The 23,185-nt window shown below is 40.9% G+C and overlaps 1 protein-coding gene across 8 annotated transcripts in view; it reads left to right on the top strand.

Moving 5' to 3' along the window:
• The first annotated feature begins 803 nt into the window (after positions 1-803).
• The window catches only part of LOC309693619 (uncharacterized protein), a 48,957-nt gene continuing 26,575 nt past the window's right edge, over positions 804-23,185 (top strand). For 2 of the 8 annotated variants that reach the window (XM_082513023.1, XM_082513024.1), the window contains exon 1: positions 13,790-14,203. In XM_082513023.1, the coding sequence (XP_082369149.1) occupies positions 14,072-14,203 (132 nt within the window). In that variant the 5' untranslated portion in view covers positions 13,790-14,071. Of the gene's footprint in view, positions 1,024-13,784; positions 14,208-23,185 lie in introns of those variants that run through there. The other 6 variants (XM_082513026.1, XM_082513029.1, XM_082513025.1 and 3 more) reach the window with 6 other exon arrangements.

Here is a 23,185-nt window from a genome sequence, read left to right as displayed (position 1 = left end):
GACTGACAGAAGCGAGGCTGCCATATCGCACCATCGGCCCCTCTGGCCAACAACAGTAGGCGGTAGGGAAAACTGTCTTGCCCAAGGACACAACGACCAGGACAGAGAGCCCGGGGATCAAACCAGCGACCTTCGGGTTACAGATACGCTTCCCAACCCCCTGAGCCACGGTCTTTATTGTCATTGTACTGTGTACAATGACAATAAAGGATTTCAGTTCAAACATAAGATCCAGTTCAGATGCTTAATATTGTGAGAACAACACAGAAGAGGGCCTGCGGTGTGTTGGTTATACTAAATACTCCTTCAGGACACTTTCATCATGGTGACAGCTTAATGTTTTATTTCATATCACTGATATTTTCATGTTCCATCCTGAGGCCTGGCTGACACTCTCTGTTACTATTCTGAATTCAGAAAAAAACCTCCATTGATGTGCTTGACGTGACATCAGAGATTATATAACATTCTTAACCCAACATTACATAGAAACCAGCACGTAAGTACCAGCTTTTTCAAGCCTTACATGAAGCACAAGGACTGCAAGGAAACTTTAAACATAAAATCATTCAATCTCAGCGTTGCAGGGACCATGCGTTGCCAGGAGATTATCAAGTTTTAACATACAAAAATCCTCTGGCTGGATGAGAGTAGCAGATGACAGATGTGCCTCTCTCTCTGTTGGAGAAAGAGAGACAGAGACAGAGAGAGCATCGTTTGCTATGTAGCCTGTAAAAAGTGAGTCAGTATGAGAGTGTGAGGCTGAACATGTGTGTGCCACCAGTGTCGCAAAGGCTGCTGTTTTCTGATTGGCTGCTGCCCACACATACTCAGAATGCACCCTGCTGGCAGTGAGATATATGGACGAGAGAACGAGAGACTCGGGGTTAGAGTGAACGTGGAAAGACCAGAATAACATCAGGGGCGACAGAAAGAGTTAAAGAAGCAGAAAGATAAGATCATTTATCAGTTTCAGAGTAGTCTTATCAACCACAATCAGCACTCCAACAGCAGGAAAAGCAGGTAAGAATCAGCCCTTCTTCAATTTTCTGCCTGCCTTTAAAGTTTTCTGAAAGCCTGATCGCATGCTGACAACAATGTGAACTAACAGGTGCTGAAATTATTCTTTGTTGGGACCAGGGATTTTTCTATTTTCAGTAAGAACTCCATCTCAAGTGTTGTGAAGCTGAAAAGTCCCGTAAGTGTAAGAGAAAAAGTAGTATTTGAATATTATTTTGTATTGTAGGTCTGTGTTTAATTGATAACTGAAGTTGATGGAACAGAGCTGATGGAAGAAGAATAAAATAAACAAAGATAAACATAAAATAAAATATATACAGAATTAGAAGCACAGACAGTGCAGCTGTGGAGCCGAGGAAAGTTACAAAGAGCTGAAGTGAAACTGAGTGTAAAACACAAAAAAATGTGTCCACTGGAGCCACTGTTGTAGTTTTCATACAGTATTTTTAATCTTGGATGTTTTTATTATATTATGTATTAGTGGATTTTTAAACACTAGGGATCTCTATTCTAAGTCTCTGTTAGCACATGAATGAATAACTGATCAACAATCGATTTAGTCTGCCTTACAGAAACCTGGTTACAGCAGGATGATTATGTTAGTTTAAATGAATCAACAGTTATATAAATGTCAGAATCCTCGAACCCTCACAGGACAGAAGGGGGCGGTGTGGCAGCAATCTTCCACTCCAAGTTATTAATCGACCAAAGACCCAGACAGAGTCTGAATTCATTTGAAAGCCTGATGCTTCGCATTTCCACCCCAGCTGGAAATATCAAAAAACGTTTTTGTTTTGTTTTGTTGTTGATATCTATCGTCCACCTGGGCCTCAGTCAGAGATTTCTCAGACTTGGGTGATTTTACCATTCATGTAGATGCTAAAAATGACAGCCTCAACATTTAATCTGTTATTAACAGATTTAATCACACTCTAGATCTTGTTCTCAAATATGGCATAGAAACTGAACATTTAACAGTGTTTCCTGAAAACCCTTGTTTCTCTGATCATTTACTAATAGCATTTATTTACAGAAATGCAGTGGGGAATAGATTTCATCACAGTAGATGTCTTTCTGAAAGTACTGTTACGAAATTTACAGATATAATTTGTGCCAATACAGTGCAGAACAGCTACCTGAATGCTGTTATCAGTTATCACAGCCACAGAAACAGGAATTCAAACACCAACATGCAGACATGGAAGCAGAGCAACTACGGACAAAAGTTTGGGCCTGCCTCAGCAATGCAAAGCCCCCAGCATCCAACATCAGCATGGAGGAGAGGAAGGCACTCACATCACTTAACAATGACAACAACATTATCATCCTTCCAGCAGACAAGGGGCAGGTGCACAGTTTTGCTAAACCAGAAAGACTATCATGAGAAAATTTTGTCACTGCTTAGTGACAAAAATACTTATGAGCCCCTGAAACCAGACCCAGGAAGTGGCTACAGCAAGAGGGTGATAGACTGTCTGAAGCACTTAGAACAAGACAAGGCTACCAACCGGACCTCATACCACAGGCTGTACCCAGGGGAGTCTACACCAAGTCTGTATGGTTTACCGAAGATACAGAAACAGGGTTTAAGACCGATTGTCTGTATGATCAACTCGGTCACCCTATAACATCTCTAAGTTTCTGTCTTCAATCCTCAACGGCTGGTAGGCAGCTCTGAACACCACATCCAGAACACGTTGGATTTTGTTGAGAAAGTGAGAGATGTCATGATGGAGGCAGATGAAACCATGGTCTCGTACGATGTTACATCTGTCTTCACCATCCCCACAGACACAGCGGCCAGAGAAGCAGAAGAACATCACATCAAGAAGGCCCTGAGTAAGTGGTTATCCCACCTGGACTTTTGTCAACAAGAAAGCTCCATCCAATCCAGGAGAGAAGGACAACCGCTGCTTAAGTGAAAACCTGTAGTGATCCCATATGTGTCAGGAATATCAGAACAGCTGAGACGCATTTTCTCTAAACACCGCATCTCTGTGGCTTTTAAACACCAAAACATGCTGCGCCAAACGGGTCCACCCCAAGGATCGGGTCCCCCGACACAAACAGAGTATCATAGTGTACGCTGTTAAGTGCAGGAGGATTGCCAGGATTTATACATCGGGGAAACCAAACAACCTCTGGCTACAACACAGCAGAGCCACCTCGTCAGGCCAGGACTCTGCAGTCTATCTACACCTACAGGCCAGTGGACACTCTTTCAATGATGAGGATATAACATCCTGGACAGGGAGGAACGCTGGTTTGAGGGCGGAGTCAAGGAGGCCGTTTACGTGAAAAGGGAAAGACCATCTCTGAATGGAGGAGGGGCCTAAGGGTACATCTGTCACCATCTTCCAATGCTGTGATTGCAGCCATTCCCCAACTCTCTGTGAATGGTACTCATGGCCATTGATCAGTGGTTGTTGATCAATGGCCATGACATTGACATTTGACATGACATTTGCATATTAATTAATAATCAATGAACTGACCTCCCAGCCCATTGTTCATTCAGTGGTGCTGGTTTCAGTCATTGTACAAATGTCCTGTTTATAAGGTTGGAAACCTGCAGTCAGCTGAGACTGAAGACGTCACCTGATGAGTGATAAAACGTTCCTCCCACTAAAAACTTCTCTGTTAAAGATTTTTCTGAATTAACTTCAATAATTAGAATAATGGTAAGTCACTGAAACTTTCCCAACACAAAGTTTCAGCGTTCCTCTTCAATCCTTCTGACCACATGGTGGCCTTAATTTAGGAACAGACCATATTTGCACAAGTGGATAGAACTGCTGGGGGACACCCAAATCTCATGATTTAGGACTGCACTGACATCAGATTGAAATTCATGAGATAAGGTCACAATTTTTCAGTGGGAGTGTGAGTGGGAATAGGCGAGACCTACCGACCCTCAGTGGTACTGCATTTTAGGCACTTCTGTATTGGTAGATGAACCATTACAGACACATCAAAAGTTGTATTTTTAGCTCAATTTTTTGTCCATTTTTAGCTCAAGTAATGTTTCATTACTATTAATAATTTATATATCATACAACTTACACATAAATGCAACATGCAAATAGAAGCTTTGAAGCGAGATATAGCCCACTGTGTGATACGCAAACAGTTATAAATTAAAAAGAAATGTCCAGAGATGCACAACAGAATAAGCATCACAGGATTAACTGACTGGCCTAAAGTGAGAGAGATGAAAGCATACACAGTACAAAGACCTACATGATAAGCATTTTAAATATATAAAACCAATATAATCTGTGGTTGTGAAATTGTGTTGAAATGATGTAGGCAATATATTTTTGGAGGTGGTGCTATAGAGATATTTGTCAGAACAGAAAATCGTTGGCATGTTTGGTTCAGGGTTTGAGCTTCCTGAGCTAAACACATACACGTCATTTTAGCAAGTCACAATAAGTGCTTTAACTTGTGATGGAGCTTCTTCTTATTATTATTATTAAGTCCAGGCACCAGTGTGTCGCCACAATACTTTATTTATAAAGCCTTGAAACATTTCAGCCAATGGGACTTGTGTGTTTTCTGGTGTGTTAGCAATTTAAAATGAAAGATTCAAATGTAAAACAACAAAAGATATCGACAAAGACACGGAGAAAGATATGAAGTGAGACGCAGTTGGAAGAAATTAACAAATTACAGAAAATCAGGATAAGAAGGAAAAGAAAGCAAACCAGAAACAACAGAAAACTATTAAATCACAAAAGTAACTCAAAGAGAAACTTATACTGACAAAGATGCAGATGGAGACAGAACAGAGGAAATAGACAAACAAAACCAACAAATATTACATGGCCCCGTCTTTTGCACCATTTCAGTCACAAATCAAACAATTTAGAGTTGTGTGGGAGCTGGAGTCTATCCCACCTGCGACCCCCTAGGCAGGTTCCCAGGCATAAGAGGACTAACTCAAAGACGTAGTCAACCATATATGCTCACATCCACTCCTATAGCCTAGTTAATAATTCAGTATTGTGGGCGTTTCCTACAGATTAAATAGGAAACAATATTGAGATTCTGGTGAAGGATATAGCTGATCCTCCCTTGGCTCATCCTCCTCACTGGGAAGGATGCCAATTAGACTACGTCCAGTTAATGTCACCATCTGCTGTAGCCTGTAGAGATACTTCGATATAAAATCACTTCCAAATCTGCCTGAAAGACTTCATCAAAATCTTTTCTTCCAATAAGGGATTAAAAGCAGATTAGTGCCGGATTAAACCCAGAATTCATTACATTGACCATCTACTCCAGTTGCAGTTTAACAATAATTTTGTATCTGAAGGTTAAATCTCAGTTTTGCTCCCCGTCATGGCAGCAAAGCGACCACCCATTCCTCTCTTTCTCTCCCCCTAGTTTCCCTCTCTTCCCCTTCAGTCTGTATTGTTCTCTTTCAGCTGTGCTCTTTATCCAAGGTGACCCAGTTATTGTTGTGCATGTGCATTACTGTTGTCTGTTTAGATGTGATCTGCTGGACAGAGGGCAGGAGCAAGTTCAAACATCTTGCTATTCGTCACTAAGTAAATAACATAAGAACAATCATAGTTTTTTTTTTTACAGCTCTGTAGCCAGGCTGACAAACAGTCAGAGCTCTGTTGAGCCAACCTTCCCTTTAACGTTAACTAATAATGACTTCATGAACTTCTTCACAAATAAAATTTAACAATTGGAGAAAAAAACATATTCATAACATCCCACAGATCTATATTATTACGTATGGCTACTTTCAATATTTCAATAGATCATAATTTAGACTCTTTTTCTTCAGTTGATCTTTCTGAGATAACTTCAATAATTACTTCCTCCAAACCATCAACGTGTCTTTTAGACCCTATTCCTACAAAACTGCTCAAAGAAGTCCTGCCATTAATTAATGCTTCGATCTTAAATATGATCAACCTATCTCTAATAATCAGCTATGTACCACAGGCCTTCAAGCTGGCTGTAGTTAAACCTTTACTCAAAAAGCATCTCTAGACCCAGCAGTCTTAGCTAATTATAGGCCAATCTCCAACCTTCCTTTATATCAAACATCCTTGAAAGAGTAGTTGTCAAACAGCTAACAGATCATCTGCAGAGGTTTATTTGAAGAGTTTCAGTCAGGTTTCAGAGCTCAGCACAGAAACAGCTTTAGTGAAGGTTACAAATGATCTTCTTATGGCCTCTGACAGTGGACTCATCTCTGTGCTTGTCCTGCTAGACCTCAGTGCAGCGTTCGATACTGTCGACCATAATATCCTATTAGAGCGATTAGAACATGCTGTAGGTATTACAGGTACTGTGCTGCAGTGGTTTCTATCATATCTATCTAATAGACTCCAGTTTGTGCATGTAAATGGAGAGTCCTCTTCACACACTGAGGTTAATTATGGAGTTCCACAGGGTTCAGTGCTAGGACCAATTCTGTTTACATTATACATGCTTCCCTTAGGCAGCATCATTAGAAGACATAGCATACATTTACACTGCTATGCAGATGACACCCAGCTCTATCTGTCCATGAAGCCAGATAACACACACCAATGAGTTAAACTGCAGGAATGTCTTAAAGACATAAAGACCTGGATGGCCGCTAACTTTCTGCTTCTTAATTCAGATCAAACTGAGGTTATTGTACTCGGCCCTGAAAATCTTAGAAATATGGTATCTAAGCAGATTCTTCCTCTGGATGGCATTACCTTGGCCTCCAGTAACACTGTGAGGAACCTTGGAGTCATTTTTGACCAGGACATGTCCTTCAACATACATATTAAACAAATATGTCAGACTGCGTTCTTCCATTTGCGCAACAGCTCTAAAGTTAGAAATATCCTGTCTCAGAGTGACGCTGAAAAACTAGTTCATGCATTTATTACTTCCAGGCTGGACGACTGTAATTCATTATTATCAGGAAGTCCTAAAAACTCACTGAAAAGCCTTCAGCTGATCCAAAATGCTGCAGCAAGAGTCCTGACAGGGACTAGAAAGAGAGAGCAGATTTCCCCTGTTTTGGCTTCCCTTCATTGGCTTCCTGTTAAATCCAGAATTGAATTCAAAATCCTGCTCCTCACATACAAGGTCTTAAATAATCAGGCCCCATCTTAACTTCAAGATGTCATAGCGAGCAAGCAAGTAATTTATTTATATAGCGCTTTTAGAATAAGTCCCAGCTGAACACAAAGTGCTGTACAGTTGACATCCCAGAAATGATACATTAAATAAGTTTAAAAGTAAAGTAAAAATAAAATAAAATAAAGATAAAAAAAGGATAATTAAAATGACATTTAAAATAATAAAATTAGCACAAATAGCAAAAACAATAATAAAATAGTATAAAATGATAATTAGATTAAAACAATAAGCCAAAGAGTAAAAATGGGTTTTAAGACGTGTTTTAAAAGTGGACAGTGAGGGGCCTCTCTAATGTGCTGGGGAAGATTGTTCCACAGATTAGGAGCAGCAATAGAGAAGGCCCTATCCCCTCTGAGCTTTCTCTTGGACCTGGGTACCTCCAGGTACAAACGCCTTAAATGATAAAAACTGGACTTGACAGTAGCCCTAATTTGAGTGTCCAATTTAAAATCACTGTCCATCTTAAAACCCAGGTTAGAAACAACAGGTTTAAAATACTCTGCCAGGGGTCCCAAGCAGTGTTGGTCAAGTTACTTGAAAAAAGTAATCAGTAACTAATTACTGATTACTTCCCCCAAAAAGTAATCTCGTTACATTACTAATTACTTATTTTCAAAAGTAATTAATTACTTAGTTACTTAGTTACTTTTTAAAACCCTGAATAGGTAATAAAACAATAGATCTTTCAGCCCAATTCTACTTTTTCTGCATAATCCATCATATAAAATGTAATCAAATGGAAAAGTCTCTTTTTAAAACTTGTTTTATTAGTTTTAATCTTTTAACTTTATGCATCAAGCAAACATTTAATTATATGCAACATTCTCTGAGTTGAATAAATTAGTTTAACATTTAAACCTATTTTCTGCACATTCCAGCACATAAAATAAAATATTTTTTGTGTTTACACTCAGTCTTTCAAATAGATGCAAGTAAAACACAGCAGAAAATAAATAAAGTCACAGGCTCAGCAGTCCTGTCGCTCTATTTTCACCTGTAAAGCAGGAGTGGCGTAGGCGTAGGTTTCCCTGGTGCAGGTGTGCCGCAGCGGTCAGTGGAAGGATACGGCAGTTTCTCTGTGAATGTCACATTATGTTGTTGCGCACTCGGTGCTTGTTGAGGGGTTTTTTTCGCTGTAAAAAAGTTTTCTTCCCACGCACGATGGACACTAATGTTTTTGTCACTTTTTATGGAATCAAACTCAAAGTAAGGTCAGTACTTCCACGCTTTAAGCGCTGCATGCTCATACTCTCTCCCGCACTCGATATATGATCCACTGTTGATCTGCACACAGCTGTTGTCACGAACGTCGCGCTCGCTTACGTCACTGTCATGAGACACTCTCGCAAAAAAATCACGGTTAAAACACAGCGTGCTTACGGGAAAGTAACAGTAATCTAATTGCAATAGTGATCCCTTACTTTCCTCGTTACTCAAAATAAGTAATCGGATTACAGTAACGCGTTACAAGTAACGCGTTATGCCCATCTCTGGTCCCAAGTCAATAGTGGAGGGTTCACAAGGTCCACTGGGACCAAACACAATCATCTCAGTTTTGCTTGAATTACATCTTAGAAAGTTTAGGGACATCCAAGATTGAATATCTTCTAGACATGCTAAAAGTGGCTTAATAGAGAAGGCATCTTTCTGCTTCAGAGGCAGATCAATCTGACAGTCGTCAGCATAGCAGTGGAAGGATATTCCATGCCTTTGAGGATAGTTCCCAGGGGCTGTAAATATAATGAAAAAAGCAGAGGCCCTAAAATTGAGCCCTGCGGGACCCCAGACTGAAAGGCGGCAGAGGAGGACTCATACCCTAAAAAGTTAACACTAAAAGTTCTGTCAGAAAGATAAGACCTAAACCAGGGGTCCCCAATCCCAGTCCACGAGGGCTGGTGTCCCTGCAGGTTTTAGATCTCACCCTGGGTCAACACACCTGAATCACATGATTAGTTCATTACCAGGCCTCTGGAGAACTTCAGGACATGTTGAGGAGGTCATTTATCCATTTAAATCAGCTGTGATGGATCAAGGACACATCTAAAACCTGCAGGGACACCGGCCCTCATGGACTGGGATTGGGGACCCCTGACCTAAACCATTTCAAAGCAGTACCACAAATGGAGATAGGCCTGTAGTTAGCCAACACAGTGTGGTCCAGGGCAGGTTTCTTAAGCAGGGGTTGTACTACTGCATGCTTAAAATTAGCAGGGACTACACCAGATATTAAACTGCTGTTTATAACAGTAAGAACAGCCTGGCCTATGCTAGGAAAAATCTCCTTAAAAAATTGTGGTGGGACAGGATCATTTGGGGAACCAGAGGGCCTCAGGTGGCCAACCACATCCTCTAAATAAGAAAGAGACACAGGCTCAAACTGGTTAAAAACAGCAGAGCAAGGGATCAAGACAGAGCGGTCAGACTCAGGAGAGCCCGCGTGGCTGCAACCTTCTCAATGAAAAACACATAAAATCATTAGTTTATGAGAGGCCTCCAAGCAGCCACTTTGTGGAGTATTTAAGACTTAAGTCAATAGAGTTAAATAATCAGAGATGGTTACTTGTAATGCGTTACTGTAATCTGATTACTTTTTTCAAGTAACGAGGAAAGTAAGGGATTACTATTGCAAAATCGGTAATTAGATTACCGTTACTTTCCCGTAGGAACGCTGCGTTACTGCGTTACTAAAACCGTGATTTTTTTGCGAGAATGTCTCATGACAGTGACGCAAGCGAGCGCGACGTTCGTGACAACAGCTGTGTGCAGATCAACAATGGATCACATATCGAGTGAAGAGAGAGTATGAGCGTGCAGCGTTTAAAGCGTGGAAGTACTGACCTTACTTTGAGTTTGATTCCATAAAATGTGACAAAAACATTAGTGTCCGCTGTGCGTGGGAAGAAAACTTCTTTTTACAGCGAAAAAAACCCCTAAACTTCCAACAAGCACCGAGTAGCTACGACGTAATGGGAAACTCAGAGAGAAACTCGCGGATTCTTCCACTGACCGCGGCACACCTGCACCAGGGTAAACCTCCGCCTGCCCCACTCCTGCTTTACAGGTGGAAATAGAGCAACAGGACCGCTGAGTCTTTGACTTTATTTATTTTCTGCTGTGTTTTACTTGCATCTATTTGAAAGACTGAGTGTAAACACACAAAATATTTTATTTTATGTGCTGGAATGTGCAGAAAATAGGTTTAAATGTTAAACTAATTTCTTCCAGTCAGAGAATGTTGCATATAATTAAATGTTTGCTTGATGCATAAAATTAAAAGATTAAAACTAATAAAACAAGTTTTAAAAAGAGACTTTTCCATTTGATTACATTTTGTATGATGGATTATGCAGAAAAAGTAGAATTGGGCTGAAAGATCTATCACTTTATCACCTATTCAGGTTGTAAATCGTGTTTTTAAAAAGTAACTAAGTAATTAATTACATTTGAAAATAAGTAATCAGTAAAGTAACGGATTACTTTCTTGGGGAAGTAATCAGTAATTAGTTACTGATTACTTTTTTCAAGTAACTTGACCAACACTGTAAATAACACACGTGGATTGTGACTGTTGGAGGAAATGATCTTAGAAAAATATTTTCTTTTAGCCTCTTTGACCGTATCCTGATAGAGGCGCCAGCAGTCCTTTAGGATTTGAAGAGACACCTGCAGTTTGTCCCTCTTCCATCTGCGTTCAGCTCTACGACACTCCCTCCTCACAGCCCGAGTGGCGTCGTTAAACCAAGGGTCCGTTTTAGCCTTGGGCTGCCTGGTTATTAATGGTGCCACAGAGTCCAGAATGGTTAGGCAAGAAGATTGAAACCAGGAGCTGAGGTCCTCTGTGTCCAAGGGAGTACGATCGGCAGGGATAGACAGCTGGTTAAAAGCAGTTGAGAACTGGGCAGCAGTGGAAGGGTTAATAATCTGACAGCGGCGAACAGGAGCGCTGGTTTGAACTGTAGTGCGCGAAAACACATCATCAAATAATACAGCCATATGGTCAGAGAAAGCAGTGTCAGTCACTTCCACGTTAGACACAGGTAGACTGTGTGACAAGACCAGGTCTAGTGTGTGTCCGTGTTCATGTGTGGGACCAGGTACGGGCTGGACCAGATTAAAAGAGTCAATGAGGCTTAAAAACTCCTTCACCAGAGGTTTGTCAGGACAGCAGACATGGATATTAAAATCTCCCACAATAAGAACATGATCATAGTTGGGCATAATCCCAGCTAGAAATTCTGAAAAGTCATTAATGAAATTCTTATTGTATTTAGGGGGACGATAAATAACAGCAAAGAGCACAGAGTTAGAGCGACTGACTTCAAAACACGTGAGCTCAAAGCTGGAAGACGAGGGCTGTAAAAAACACTGTTTACCTCCTCCTCTCCCTGATGTCCTTGGTGTGTTAAAATAGGAACAATCCGCTGGTAAAAGTTTGGATAAAATACTGGACTCACCAGAGTTAAGCCAAGTCTCTGTGATACACATGAAGTCCAGGTTCCAGGAGGTGAATAACTCATTCAGAATAAAAGATTTGTTCACCAGCGATCTGGCGTTTACCAGCCCAATCCTGACAGGAGCCGGGGATGAGGTATGCACCATAGTACCATATCACCCCAACAGAGCACTTCAGTCTGAGAATGCTCTCTTCCCTATCGTTCCTATGATATTTAAAAGTAGTATGTGAGGCAGAGCCTTTGCTTTCAGGCACCTCTTCCGTGGAAAATTGAATTGAATTGAACTTACCTCAGCTCACCTCGTTCACGAACTTGCTCTCTAACAAACACAGACGATATAAGAGTGTTAAAAATGTTCCTGCTGTGGGATTTTATTTTAGCCATTACTTCTGATGGAATTGCAACATTGGGACAGAAAACTGCAACATCTATTTCAATTTGTTTTTTTCCTTTATTTTATTATTTTACTATAATTGTTAGTGTCACAATATATTTCTATAGCACAATTAAAAGCAACAAAGTTGACCAAAGTAATTTACAAGTTATTTAATGAACAAGAGAAAGACAATAAAATAAAACATGAGAAGAAGCAAATGCGATGTTGTGACATCATATCAAAAAAAGTTACAGTATTACATTAATTTATTCAAACATTATCTAACAACATTTTAAACTACTTATTAAACATTTATCAACCTCTATCACAAAACCAGTAAATAAAAGACGGCCATAGCCAGTGTGCCCTCACCCAAAGGTGTCCTGATATGAAGCCTAGCGCTGAGCGTTTATGCCAGCACCATTTTGGTGTTTGGAACTGGATGTGACAAATGAGGAGAGGATCTGGTTGTAACCCATGCTTACTGGCTAACACCTTGTGATTAACAACATGGAGCCAATGGGAGTGTCAGATTTAGCTGTGTGAAGTGTGGTGGCGGCTTACCCACCCAAAAGCATAATGCAGTATACAGAGGTGCTTACTGCCAAACTGACAAAAGTAACTCACAGTCCAAAAAGAGAAAACATCCAAAGGCCTTAAGGAATAACTGAAGAAAGCAATTCCTGGGGAAACTAGGGAGAGCACAGCTATGTGGGACAACTCAACAAAGGACAAATGGAAATTGAGAAAATGTATGCATAAGATAATGATGGGAGGGGGAACAGTTGGGAAACAGCTGCAGACACCAGACCAAATGAAATGAGGAAGTACAAGTCAGCACATGACACAGAGAGAAATGCTTACCAAAGTAAAATGTGAGAGACGGCAGAACAAGGTAAATAATGAATGACTTCACACAAAAGGAAAACAGAGATGGAAAAACAAGGGAAGCAATACACAGGGACTCAGGGAATAAAATACAACCAACCGAACAGAACCAGATGAGAAACCAAAAACTGAAAATGTAAATAAATATGGAAAAAACAAACAAACAGGAAACTCTGCACTCTTGCACACTCTGCAAGAGTCTGGGTCCAAGACCCAATTTAATTCAATTCAATTCACTTTTATTTATACAGCACCAAATGACAACAACAGTCGCCTCAAGGTGCTTTATATTGTAAGGTTGACCCTACAATAATACATACAGAGAAAAGCCCAACAATCATATGACCCCCTATGAGCAGCACTTTGGCAACAGTGGGAAGGAAAAACTGCCTTTTAACAGGAAGAAACCTCAGACAGAACCAGGCTCAGGGAGGGGCGGGGCCATCTGTTGTGATTGGTTGGGGAGAGAGAAGGAAGACAGGACAAAGACATGCTGTGGAAGAGAGACAGAGGTTAATAACAGATATGATTCAGTGCAGAGAGGTCTGTTAACACATAGACCCAGGGACCATGACAGAGAGTAGCCTAGTTTATCTTGCTTTCTAACTCTAATGACCATAAATGTGCAAATTAAAGTTGTTTTTGCATGACCTGAAACTACCTGTCCTCAAAGGCATAAGGAAAGTGTTTAATGACGTCACAGACCTGAATATAATATGTGGCAGTATTTATAGTTATAATGTAATTACCTACATAAAATTAAATAAATTAAGTAATTAGATAAAAATCCATTAAAACAGTAAATTATGAATTCGCAGTCTAAAGCAATTCAAATAACAGTTAACATATACAAACAAAGATTATGTCCGTGATGCTAACAGTAGATATTAACTGTACATCCCCCACAGGCCTAGCCTACTTGCTAAGATAGCTATCTTTTACAGTGTTGAAGCCTGGGGGGCGTGAACGGCGGATGCAGCGGGCGCAGATGGGGAGGGGGGTCGGAACCAGGCGTACAGTAAAAAGAGAGAGAGATGTGCAAGAGTCTGCCAATAAAAATCGATCTCTTCTGCTCTAATTCACACACTAGCTCAGGTCGATACAGCCTGCCTCTCTCTCCCCCGCTGCTCTCGTTCTCTCTATCTCTCTCCACCACATACACGTACGCTCGCGGCAGCCGCCAGCTTGTATGCGTCCCTCCTCGCGCCAGAGAGTGGCCGCCTGGCTGCTCGCGCTGCCGTTGGGGAGCGGTGGAGAGGAATGCGCGCGCCGCGGCCGACTGGAGATGATCTCGTTTTGGCTGCTGTGCTGGAAGCTGTTGGTAGGTAAATAAACCAATCAACAACATTGAATAATAAAGCCGAACAGCGTCTTCCTCGTGGGTTTGCAGCTGTGTGGATGCACACCGTGTAGCCTGTGAACGCGGTGTATGCGCGAGGCTCTGGCTCAGCTTGGCTTCTGTATGCACGCTTATCTGTCACGATTTTGGTGCTTTGCCCAAGTTTAGAATATTGTCTTATATAACACTGCTGGCACAGCACTCATCTGACAGAACGCAGTAGAACCAGGAGGATAATTGTATTTTTCATTAGAATTTAACTACAAAGAGCAGAACAGGAGAAAATGGAACGCTAGAACCGAGTGCAACAGCATCATGGCTCCATTTATAACTCATCTTTGGTAAAACACATGATGCCTAAAGCTGCTGTGTAATCCTCTCAAAACACACACACACACACACACACACACACACACAGAGGTGTCTGATTAAGTAATCATCATAATGCTGTCTCCAGCTGCTGATGTGGGGGCAGAGACTGCAAGGGAATTCACTATACAGGGAATATAACTCCATGTTGCGGATTTAATATGTTTTAAACCTAAAGTTCAGCTGACAAAGGTCAGTGAGGTCTACCAATAATCCAAAAGTCTGCTGGTTCAAATCTAGACAGGCAGTGTCCAGGGGCATGGATTACAGCAGAGCGCCACTACACCACTAATGACCGTGCAGGCTGTCCTCAGAAACTGAAGAAGAAACAATGCTATTTTGAATGTGCGCAGGAGCACATGTACTGACTACATTTCTATGCTACGATCAGGACATGCTCAATAAATATGGCTTCAGTAGTGTATTAGAAATAGGGGTGGGCAATATAAACAATATACGATAGAAATGATATAAATTTGGCCAACGATAGAGATTTTGACTATACCGCTCTATCGCGATAGCACATGTTGATGATGTCATCAAGCTGCGCATGTTTTGGTCGAAAGCATCGCAGCGGCTACAACCATAATCATCTGCAAATTATTGCGGGCGACAGTCATAGCAAAGAGATGAAGCACTTTTGAAATATGGCAAAAACTGCGCTTCCTCCACTTCCGTAACATTGATTCATTAATGTTGGATTCTCTCGCAGCTGCTCTGTTCCCATGTTGTTGCAGTATATTAATAACTAACCTCGTATTGTGGATGAATAATCTCAGTTGTTCTCCTGACTGAAGTTTGGCCCGTGTACAGCATCCTGCTATGCGATTGCATTTGTCCCTGACCACCAGAATCCCTCACGTTAACTTTTATCGAGTGGAAAAAAAGTTGGCGTTCATCCTCCTGCTTCACTGTGCTAATGTTATGCTAACATAGCTGTGTCACTAGCAATCACGTAGCACAACATTATATACCAGCTAGCCAAACTTCAGTAACCCTACAAATGTCACTGCTGTTTAGTTTTCTGTCTTCATTTATGTTGGAAGTGGTAGCAGAGCTGTACGTTTGAAATAGCTTCAAAAATCTCAGTCAGAACATGGTATGAAATGTTTAGGTGGAAACTAGCGAGCTAACTTCCTGTTAACTTCTAACTCCGTTAAATTTAATAAATCTGTTTTCATGGATGCCTGGATGTTAAACGTAATTGTTACACCCGATAAAGCAGAAACGCTGATGATTTAATTAAAGATGAAAGAATTTAGACCGTTTTTAACTCTCAGTGTTCGTTTGACTTTGGGACCTGAAGGGGACGGAGTTTTGGACCCAGATTACTCCGTGAAGCTCCTCACTACGGCAGCCGTAATGCTCTGACAATCCATCAAGCAGTGCTGCTTACCAAAGTTGTACTAAAACATTTTTAACAGATTTCTGCAGCCAAAATCGGTTCAACGTCAGTAAGCACAATCAGAATTCATACATAAGGTACACTCTCGATTTTTGAGAAAATTAAAGGATTTTTAGTGTGGAAAACACGCTATACAGAAGAAAAGAATATATCGTGATATATATCGTTACTGCACATGCTTCAAATTATATCGCGATATGAATTTTAGGCCATATCGCCCAGCCCTAATTAGAAACTATATTCATTTGACAGATTAAAGAAATCATTTTCAGTATCAGGAGGATCTGATGTTTTCATAAACCGTCACATCCTGCTGCTCAAGCTTCTGTGAGAGGCAAGCAGATGTTGACAGCTGCTAACCAACAGTTGTTGCACAGATGAAGTCTGAGCTACTGTGAAAGGTTATTCCCTGTATATACTTTGTGCAGCAAAACTCTGGACTGTCCTGCAGAAGGCTTTATTTGCAAAAATCCAGGGTCTTCAACCCACGCAGTCATAGTGCAGCATTGTTCATTGTTATATTTTCTGCATAGTCTGCTATTTATTAGAGTTTCTGTTTATCAGGTTTTCCATGATATTATGTCCGCTTAAACCCTTAGTCAAAGGAGCTTGCCAAGAAAAGCGTCTGGACTTCTTTAACTTAAAGAAGTCCAGACGCTTTTCTTGGCAAGCTCCTTTGACTACGATGACCTGGATGACTGAGAACCTTCACAGACACTTAAACCCTTAGTTTTCCTCAGTTCTTTGTTGTGTTGTTTGTCAGCCTGCGTGTTCCAGTTTGGATCATCATCTCTGCTTTATCTCAGCTCTCTGGAATCGCTGCCTCATATAAATAAATGTTTTCGTTTATGTAAATGTGCTTTAGAGTCTGCATCTTGGGTCCTGGATTCTCCATAACTATGACATTATTGTGTTTTGGTAAGCTGGTCAAAGTTCATGAGTATTGTGTCTCATGGCTAAGAGCACACCTGCAACAGAGCTGTAAAAAGGCTATAGTCACATTCTGCTAAAAGAGTTTTGCAGATCAGAATGATGACCTTGCAGGCCAGACATGAACTCTGAAAAACAAACCCATGAATATTGATTCAAACTGGCAGATGTTGTATCAGTCAGCGAGTTAAAGCAGGGTCACTGCAAAATTAATAATAGTTTCAGCGAGAAACAGGACGGACATATTTGATTTCTGTCATGAATGGATCCAACTTTGCTCACCAGTATGTCGGTGTGTGTGAGGGAGCAAGAATGAGGGTGACTGTTGATTTCCATATTTACATAACTGCACGTCATGAAATAAGCACCAGGGCAGGACAGATGATTATGTCACACGGCTAACACGATTCAGCTCAGTTCAATTTTATTTATACAGCCCCAAATCACAACAACACTCGCCTCAATGCAATAGTGTGCAAATGGAAGAACGCAGTCTTACATATTTGTTTAATATGTGTGTTGAAGGACATGTCCTGGTCAAAAATGACTCCAAGGTTCCTCACAGCATTACTGGAGGCCAAGGTAATGCCATCCAGAGTAAGAATCTGCTTAGATACCATATTTCTAAGCTTTTCAGGGCCGAGTACAATAACCTCAGTTTGATCTGAATTAAGAAGCAGAAAGTTAGCGGCCATCCAGGTCTTTATGTCTTTAAGACATTCCTGCAGTTTAACTCATTGGTGTGTGTTATCTGGCTTCATGGACAGATAGAGCTGGGTGTCATCAGCATAGCAGTGTAAATGTATGCTATGTCTTCTAATGATGCTGCCTAAGGGAAGCATGTATAATGTAAACAGAATTGGTCCTAGCACTGAACCCTGTGGAACTCCATAATTAACCTCAGTGTGTGAAGAGGACTCTCCATTTACATGCACAAACTGGAGTCTATTAGATAGATATGATACAAACCACTGCAGCACAGTACCTGTAATACCTACAGCATGTTCTAATCGCTCTAATAGGATATTATGGTCGACAGTATCGAACGCTGCACTGAGGTCTAGCAGGACAAGCACAGAGATGAGTCCACTGTCAGAGGCCATAAGAAGATCATTTGTAACCTTCACTAAAGCTGTGAATAACACAGAGAGACAGACAACCATTCACAATCACATTCACACCTATGGGCAGTTTAGATTCACCAAATAAGCTGACCCTACAACTGTATGTCTTTGGACTGTGGGAGGAAGCCAGAGAGAACCCACACAAACACGGGCAGTACATGCAGATCCCACAGAGGAAGGTGAAGTGGCAGTACTAACCACCATGCCACTGCCAATGCAAATTCTAGATGTAAAATGTATACATGAATTTCATTAAATAGCGACTTCCAAAATTAATTAAATTCACTTCATCGATTCTCTTCTGCTTATTGTTATCAGGGTCACAGGGACTGAATAACAACAGTAGTCACTTCAAAGTGCTTTGTTAGATAAACACCCAACAATAATAATGTGGGTCAATATAACATCAATAATATTTCCATTATTTTACATTAATTATGTTCATATTACATCAATATTACAGCAGTACTAATGAACAAAGGGGAATAGAAAAGTTATCTTAGCATCATCTAACTTACATTTAGCAATAGTACAATATAAAGAGCTATATTATACTGAGGCAAGAATGCCACTTCTGCAAGTCAGTCACCTGTCAGGGATGATGCACAATTATTCACAGCATCCCAATGTACAGTTATGGACAGGTGAGTATATGAGCGTGTTGTATAAGGCCTTGGGCCTCTTGAGACAACTGCTGTGGTGATTTGGCGCATATAAATACAACTGAATTGAACTCCATTGAATTGATAAATGTATCCGCTTATTATTATTTTTATTATTATTAGTAGTATTAGTATTATTATTATTATTACTTACTTACTTACAATTATTATTAGTAATATTTAAAGTGCCTTAACAAAGGAATTTTCCAAATATGGGATAATGAAAATACCATCTTATCTTAGTAATCTTTCTTCTCATGCAGTAAACATTGGTTGATTTTCAATGAATGCTGTGTTTCCAGTCTATAACCAATAAGTTTCAGTGACCCGAACCGAACATTTGCTTCAGATATGAGATGTCAGAATCTAATCATAATAAACATCAAATGTTTAAAGGAATGGTGTTAAATCAAAAACATTCGTGCAGGTCAATAAAAACAGAAGCCAACTTTGTGATTTTGGTAAGTTTAGGGTTTGAAGTTGATCAGTGTACTGGCATGTGTAGCAATTGTTAAAATGGGAAATAATACAACAGCAGAAAACTGTAGTTACATTAATATTTTTTGGGATGCTGTTTTTTTCCTTTTTTTCCAGGTGGTGGTTGTGTACTATCTAATTGTACACAACCCCCAGATTAGATGTACTATCTAATCTAATTGATGTGTATCTAATCTTCTGTTATTATAAATATGGAGGTGTCAATTTTTAAGTTAAAGATTTAAACAAAAATGTTGCATTAAACGCTGAGGAATTGGATACATTTTTATACACAGTCCTAAAGTGCGGTTAAGTTCACTGAAATGTGAAACCTATTTCTTCATACATTAAGTAACTAAATGTCTGGAGATGATTCCACATGGGGTATTTGCTACGGCCAAGCCAACACATCAAACTCAGTGTTGTGTTCCTCAAACCATTCCTGAACCCTTTTTGCTTTGTGGCAGGACATCTTAACCTGCTGCCATCAGGTGGTACATCTTAATGTAACATGACCCAAGGTTTCCTAGCAGAACATTGCCCAAAGCGCCACACTGCCTCCTCCAGCTTGCTTTGTTCCCATTGTGTATCCAGGAGCCAGTGGTTCCCCAGGTAAATGACACACATATACCCAGCAATGTGATGTAAAAGAAAACGTGACCTATCTGGCCACCTTCTACCAACCCAAAAAAGTTGATTCTGTTCATCTGGACATAGAGTTTTCAGTACGAGAAATGTTTCGCCACTCATCCAAGTGACTTCTTCAGTCTCAGCTGACTGCAGGTTTCCCCGCCCTTATAAACAGGACATTTGCACAATGTATCTCTGATCAATGTTCATGAGTCCCAGTCACAGAGAGTTGGGGAATGGCTGCAATCACAGCATTGTAAGATGGTGACAGATGTACCCTTAGGCCCCCCCTCCATTCAGAGATGGTCTTTCCCTTTTCACGTAAACGGCCTCCTTGACTCCGCCCTCAAACCAGCGTTCCTCCCTGTCCAGGATGTTATATCCTCATCATTGAAAGAGTGTCCACTGGCCTGTAGGTGTGAACAGACTGCAGAGTCCTGGCCTGACGAGGTGGCTCTGCTGTGTTGTAGCCAGAGGTTGTTTGGTTTCCCCGATGTATAAATCCTGGCAGTCCTCCTACACTTAACAGCGTACACTATGTTACTCTGTTTGTGTCGGGGGACCCGATCCTTGGGGTGGACCCATTTTTGGCACAGAGTGTTTTGGGGTTTAAAAGCCACAGAGACGCGGTATTTAGAGAAAATGTGTCTCTGCTGTTCCAATATTCCTAACATGTACGGGATCACTACAGGTTTTCTCTTAGGCAGCGGTTGTCTTTCTCTCCTGGATCAGCTGAAGCTTTCTTTTGGAGCCTTCCCAGCTTTGACAAAAGTCCAGCTGGGGTAACCACATTTACTCAGGGCCTTCTTGATGTTCTTCTGCCTCCCTGGCTGCTGTGTCAGTGGGGATGGTGTTCGCTCTGTGTTGTAGCGTCCTGATGACACCCAGTTTATGCTCCAGTGGATGATGAGAGTCAAACCTTAAATACCGTAGGTTTACGGTACACATCAAGAACCAGCAACTTTTTGACAATTTGCGCTACAGTAGTGCATCTGTTGGCTCGGACTACCGTATTTTCACGACCATAAGACGCACTGTACTAAAAGGCGCAGTCTCAGTTATGTGTGCCATTACTGTATTTAACACACACATAAGGCGCACTGGATTATAGGGCGCATACAAGTACCGTATGCGTATTTAAAAATAAAGCGGGAGCAAACCTGAGTTCGGTACCTTACTCACATTTTTATTACCAGTAATCGTCATCATCAACAACACACAAGCATACAAGTGTGCGTATTTAAAAATAAAGCAGGAGCAAAACAAAGTTTGGTACTCACATTTTTATCATCAATCAAACCCATCGAAGTCCTCATCCTCTGTGTCTGAATTGAACAGCTGCGCTAAATCTCCATCAAACATGCCAGGTTCACTTTCTTCACTGTCAGAGTCACTTTCCGTGCCGTGCGGCTCCTCGGAAATGATGCCGGCTTTTGCGAAAGCTCGAACAACAGTGCCAGCAGACATGTTAGCCCAAGCATCTACAATCCATTCGCAAATTGTGGCATAACTCGCCCGGCGCTGCCTTCCACTCTTGGGGAAACTGGTCTCCATCGGTCATCCATTGCTCCCAGGCCGCTCGCAGCCTTACTTTGAACGGGCGGTTCACACCGATGTCCAGCGGTTGGAGTTCCTTTGTCAGGCCTCCCGGAATGACAGCAAGCTCACAGTTCATTTGCTTCACTTGTTTTTTCACATCGGCTGTGAGATGGGCACGCATAGAGTCACAGATTAAGAGCGATTGTGATGCGTGGAAAAAACCACCTGGTCTCCTTACATACGCCTCCCTCAGCCACTCTTTCATCATTTCCTCATCCATCCAGCCCTTTTCATTTGCCTTAATGATGATTCCTGGAAACTTCTCTTTAGGCAAAGTCTTTCGCTTAAAAATCACCATAGGAAAGGCAAGGCAAGGCAAGTTTATTTGTATAGCACAATTCAACAACAAGGTGATTCAAAGTGCTTTACAGAGACATTAGAAACAAGAACAAATAAAAAGCATGATTTAAAATTGATTAAAACAAGCAAATAAACTAACTAACTAATTAACAAACAAACAAACAAAACAGTATATAAAATCAAAACAGATTAAATCAGAGCAGTAGATAAAATCAGTAGTTAAATGTAAGTTTTGAAATGTAAGCTTAAAGTGTGGATTTGGTGCTTTATTCAAATGCAGCTGAGAACAGGTGAGTCTTCAACCTGGATTTAAATAAACTGAGTGTTTCAGCTGATCTGAGGCTTTCTGGGAGTTTGTTCCAGATATAAGGAGCATAAAAGCTGAATGCAGCTTCTCCGTGTCTGGTTCTGACTCTGGGAACTGATAAAAGACCGGATCCAGATGACCTGAGGGATCTGGAAGGTTCATACTGGGTCAGGAGGTCACTGATGTATTTTGGTCCTAAACCATTCAGAGCTTTATAGACCAGCATCAGGACTTTAAAGTCTATCCTCTGACGGACAGGCAGCCAGTGTAAAGACCTCAGAGCTGGACTGATGTGGTCCACTTTTTTGGTCTTAGTGAGGACTCGAGCAGCAGAGTTCTGAATGAGCTGTAGTTGTCTGACTGATTTTTTAGGTAGACCTGTAAAGATGCTGTTACAGTAATCAAGCCTACTAAAGATGAATGCATGGACTAGTTTTTCCAGGTCCTGTTGAGACATCAGATCTTTTATCCTTGAAATATTCTTGAGGTGATAGTAAGCTGACTTTGTTATTGTCTTAATGTGTTTTTCTAAGTTTAGGTCTGCATCCATCACTACACCCAAATTTCTCGCCTGGTTTGTGGTTTTTAGATGTATAGATTGAAGTTCTCTGGTGACCTGTAATCGTTTTTCTTTGGCGCCAAAGACTATTACCTCAGTTTTGTTTTTGTTTAGCTGGAGAAAATTGTGGCACAACCAGTCATTAATTTCCTCAATGCATTTACCAAGAGCCTGTACAGGGCCTCGGTCTCCTGGTGACATTGTGATATATATTTGTGTGTCATCTGCATAGCTGTGATAGTTTATTTTGTTGTTCTTTATAATCTGTGCCAGTGGGAGCATGTAGATGTTAAACAGAAGGGGTCCCAAGATGGAACCTTGGGGAACTCCACATGTGATACTTGTCTGCTCAGATGTGAAGTTACCTATTGATACAAAGTATTTCCTGTTTTCTAAGTATGTTTTGAACCAGTTTAGTACAGTTCCTGAAAGACCTGTCCAGTTCTCCAGTCGTTTGAGTAATATGTTGTGGTCAACTGTATCAAATGCTGCACTGAGATCCAGTAAAACTAGGACTGACATTTTTCCACTGTCTGTATTCAGACATATGTCATTAAACACTTTGGTCAGAGCGGTTTCAGTGCTGTGGTTCTGTCTAAAAC

The sequence above is a fragment of the Aulonocara stuartgranti genome, assembly GCF_965226115.1.
Source record: "Aulonocara stuartgranti genome assembly, chromosome: 18".
In the NCBI taxonomy this organism is placed as follows: domain Eukaryota; kingdom Metazoa; phylum Chordata; class Actinopteri; order Cichliformes; family Cichlidae; genus Aulonocara; species Aulonocara stuartgranti.
This window is presented reverse-complemented; position numbering and strand designations above follow the sequence as displayed.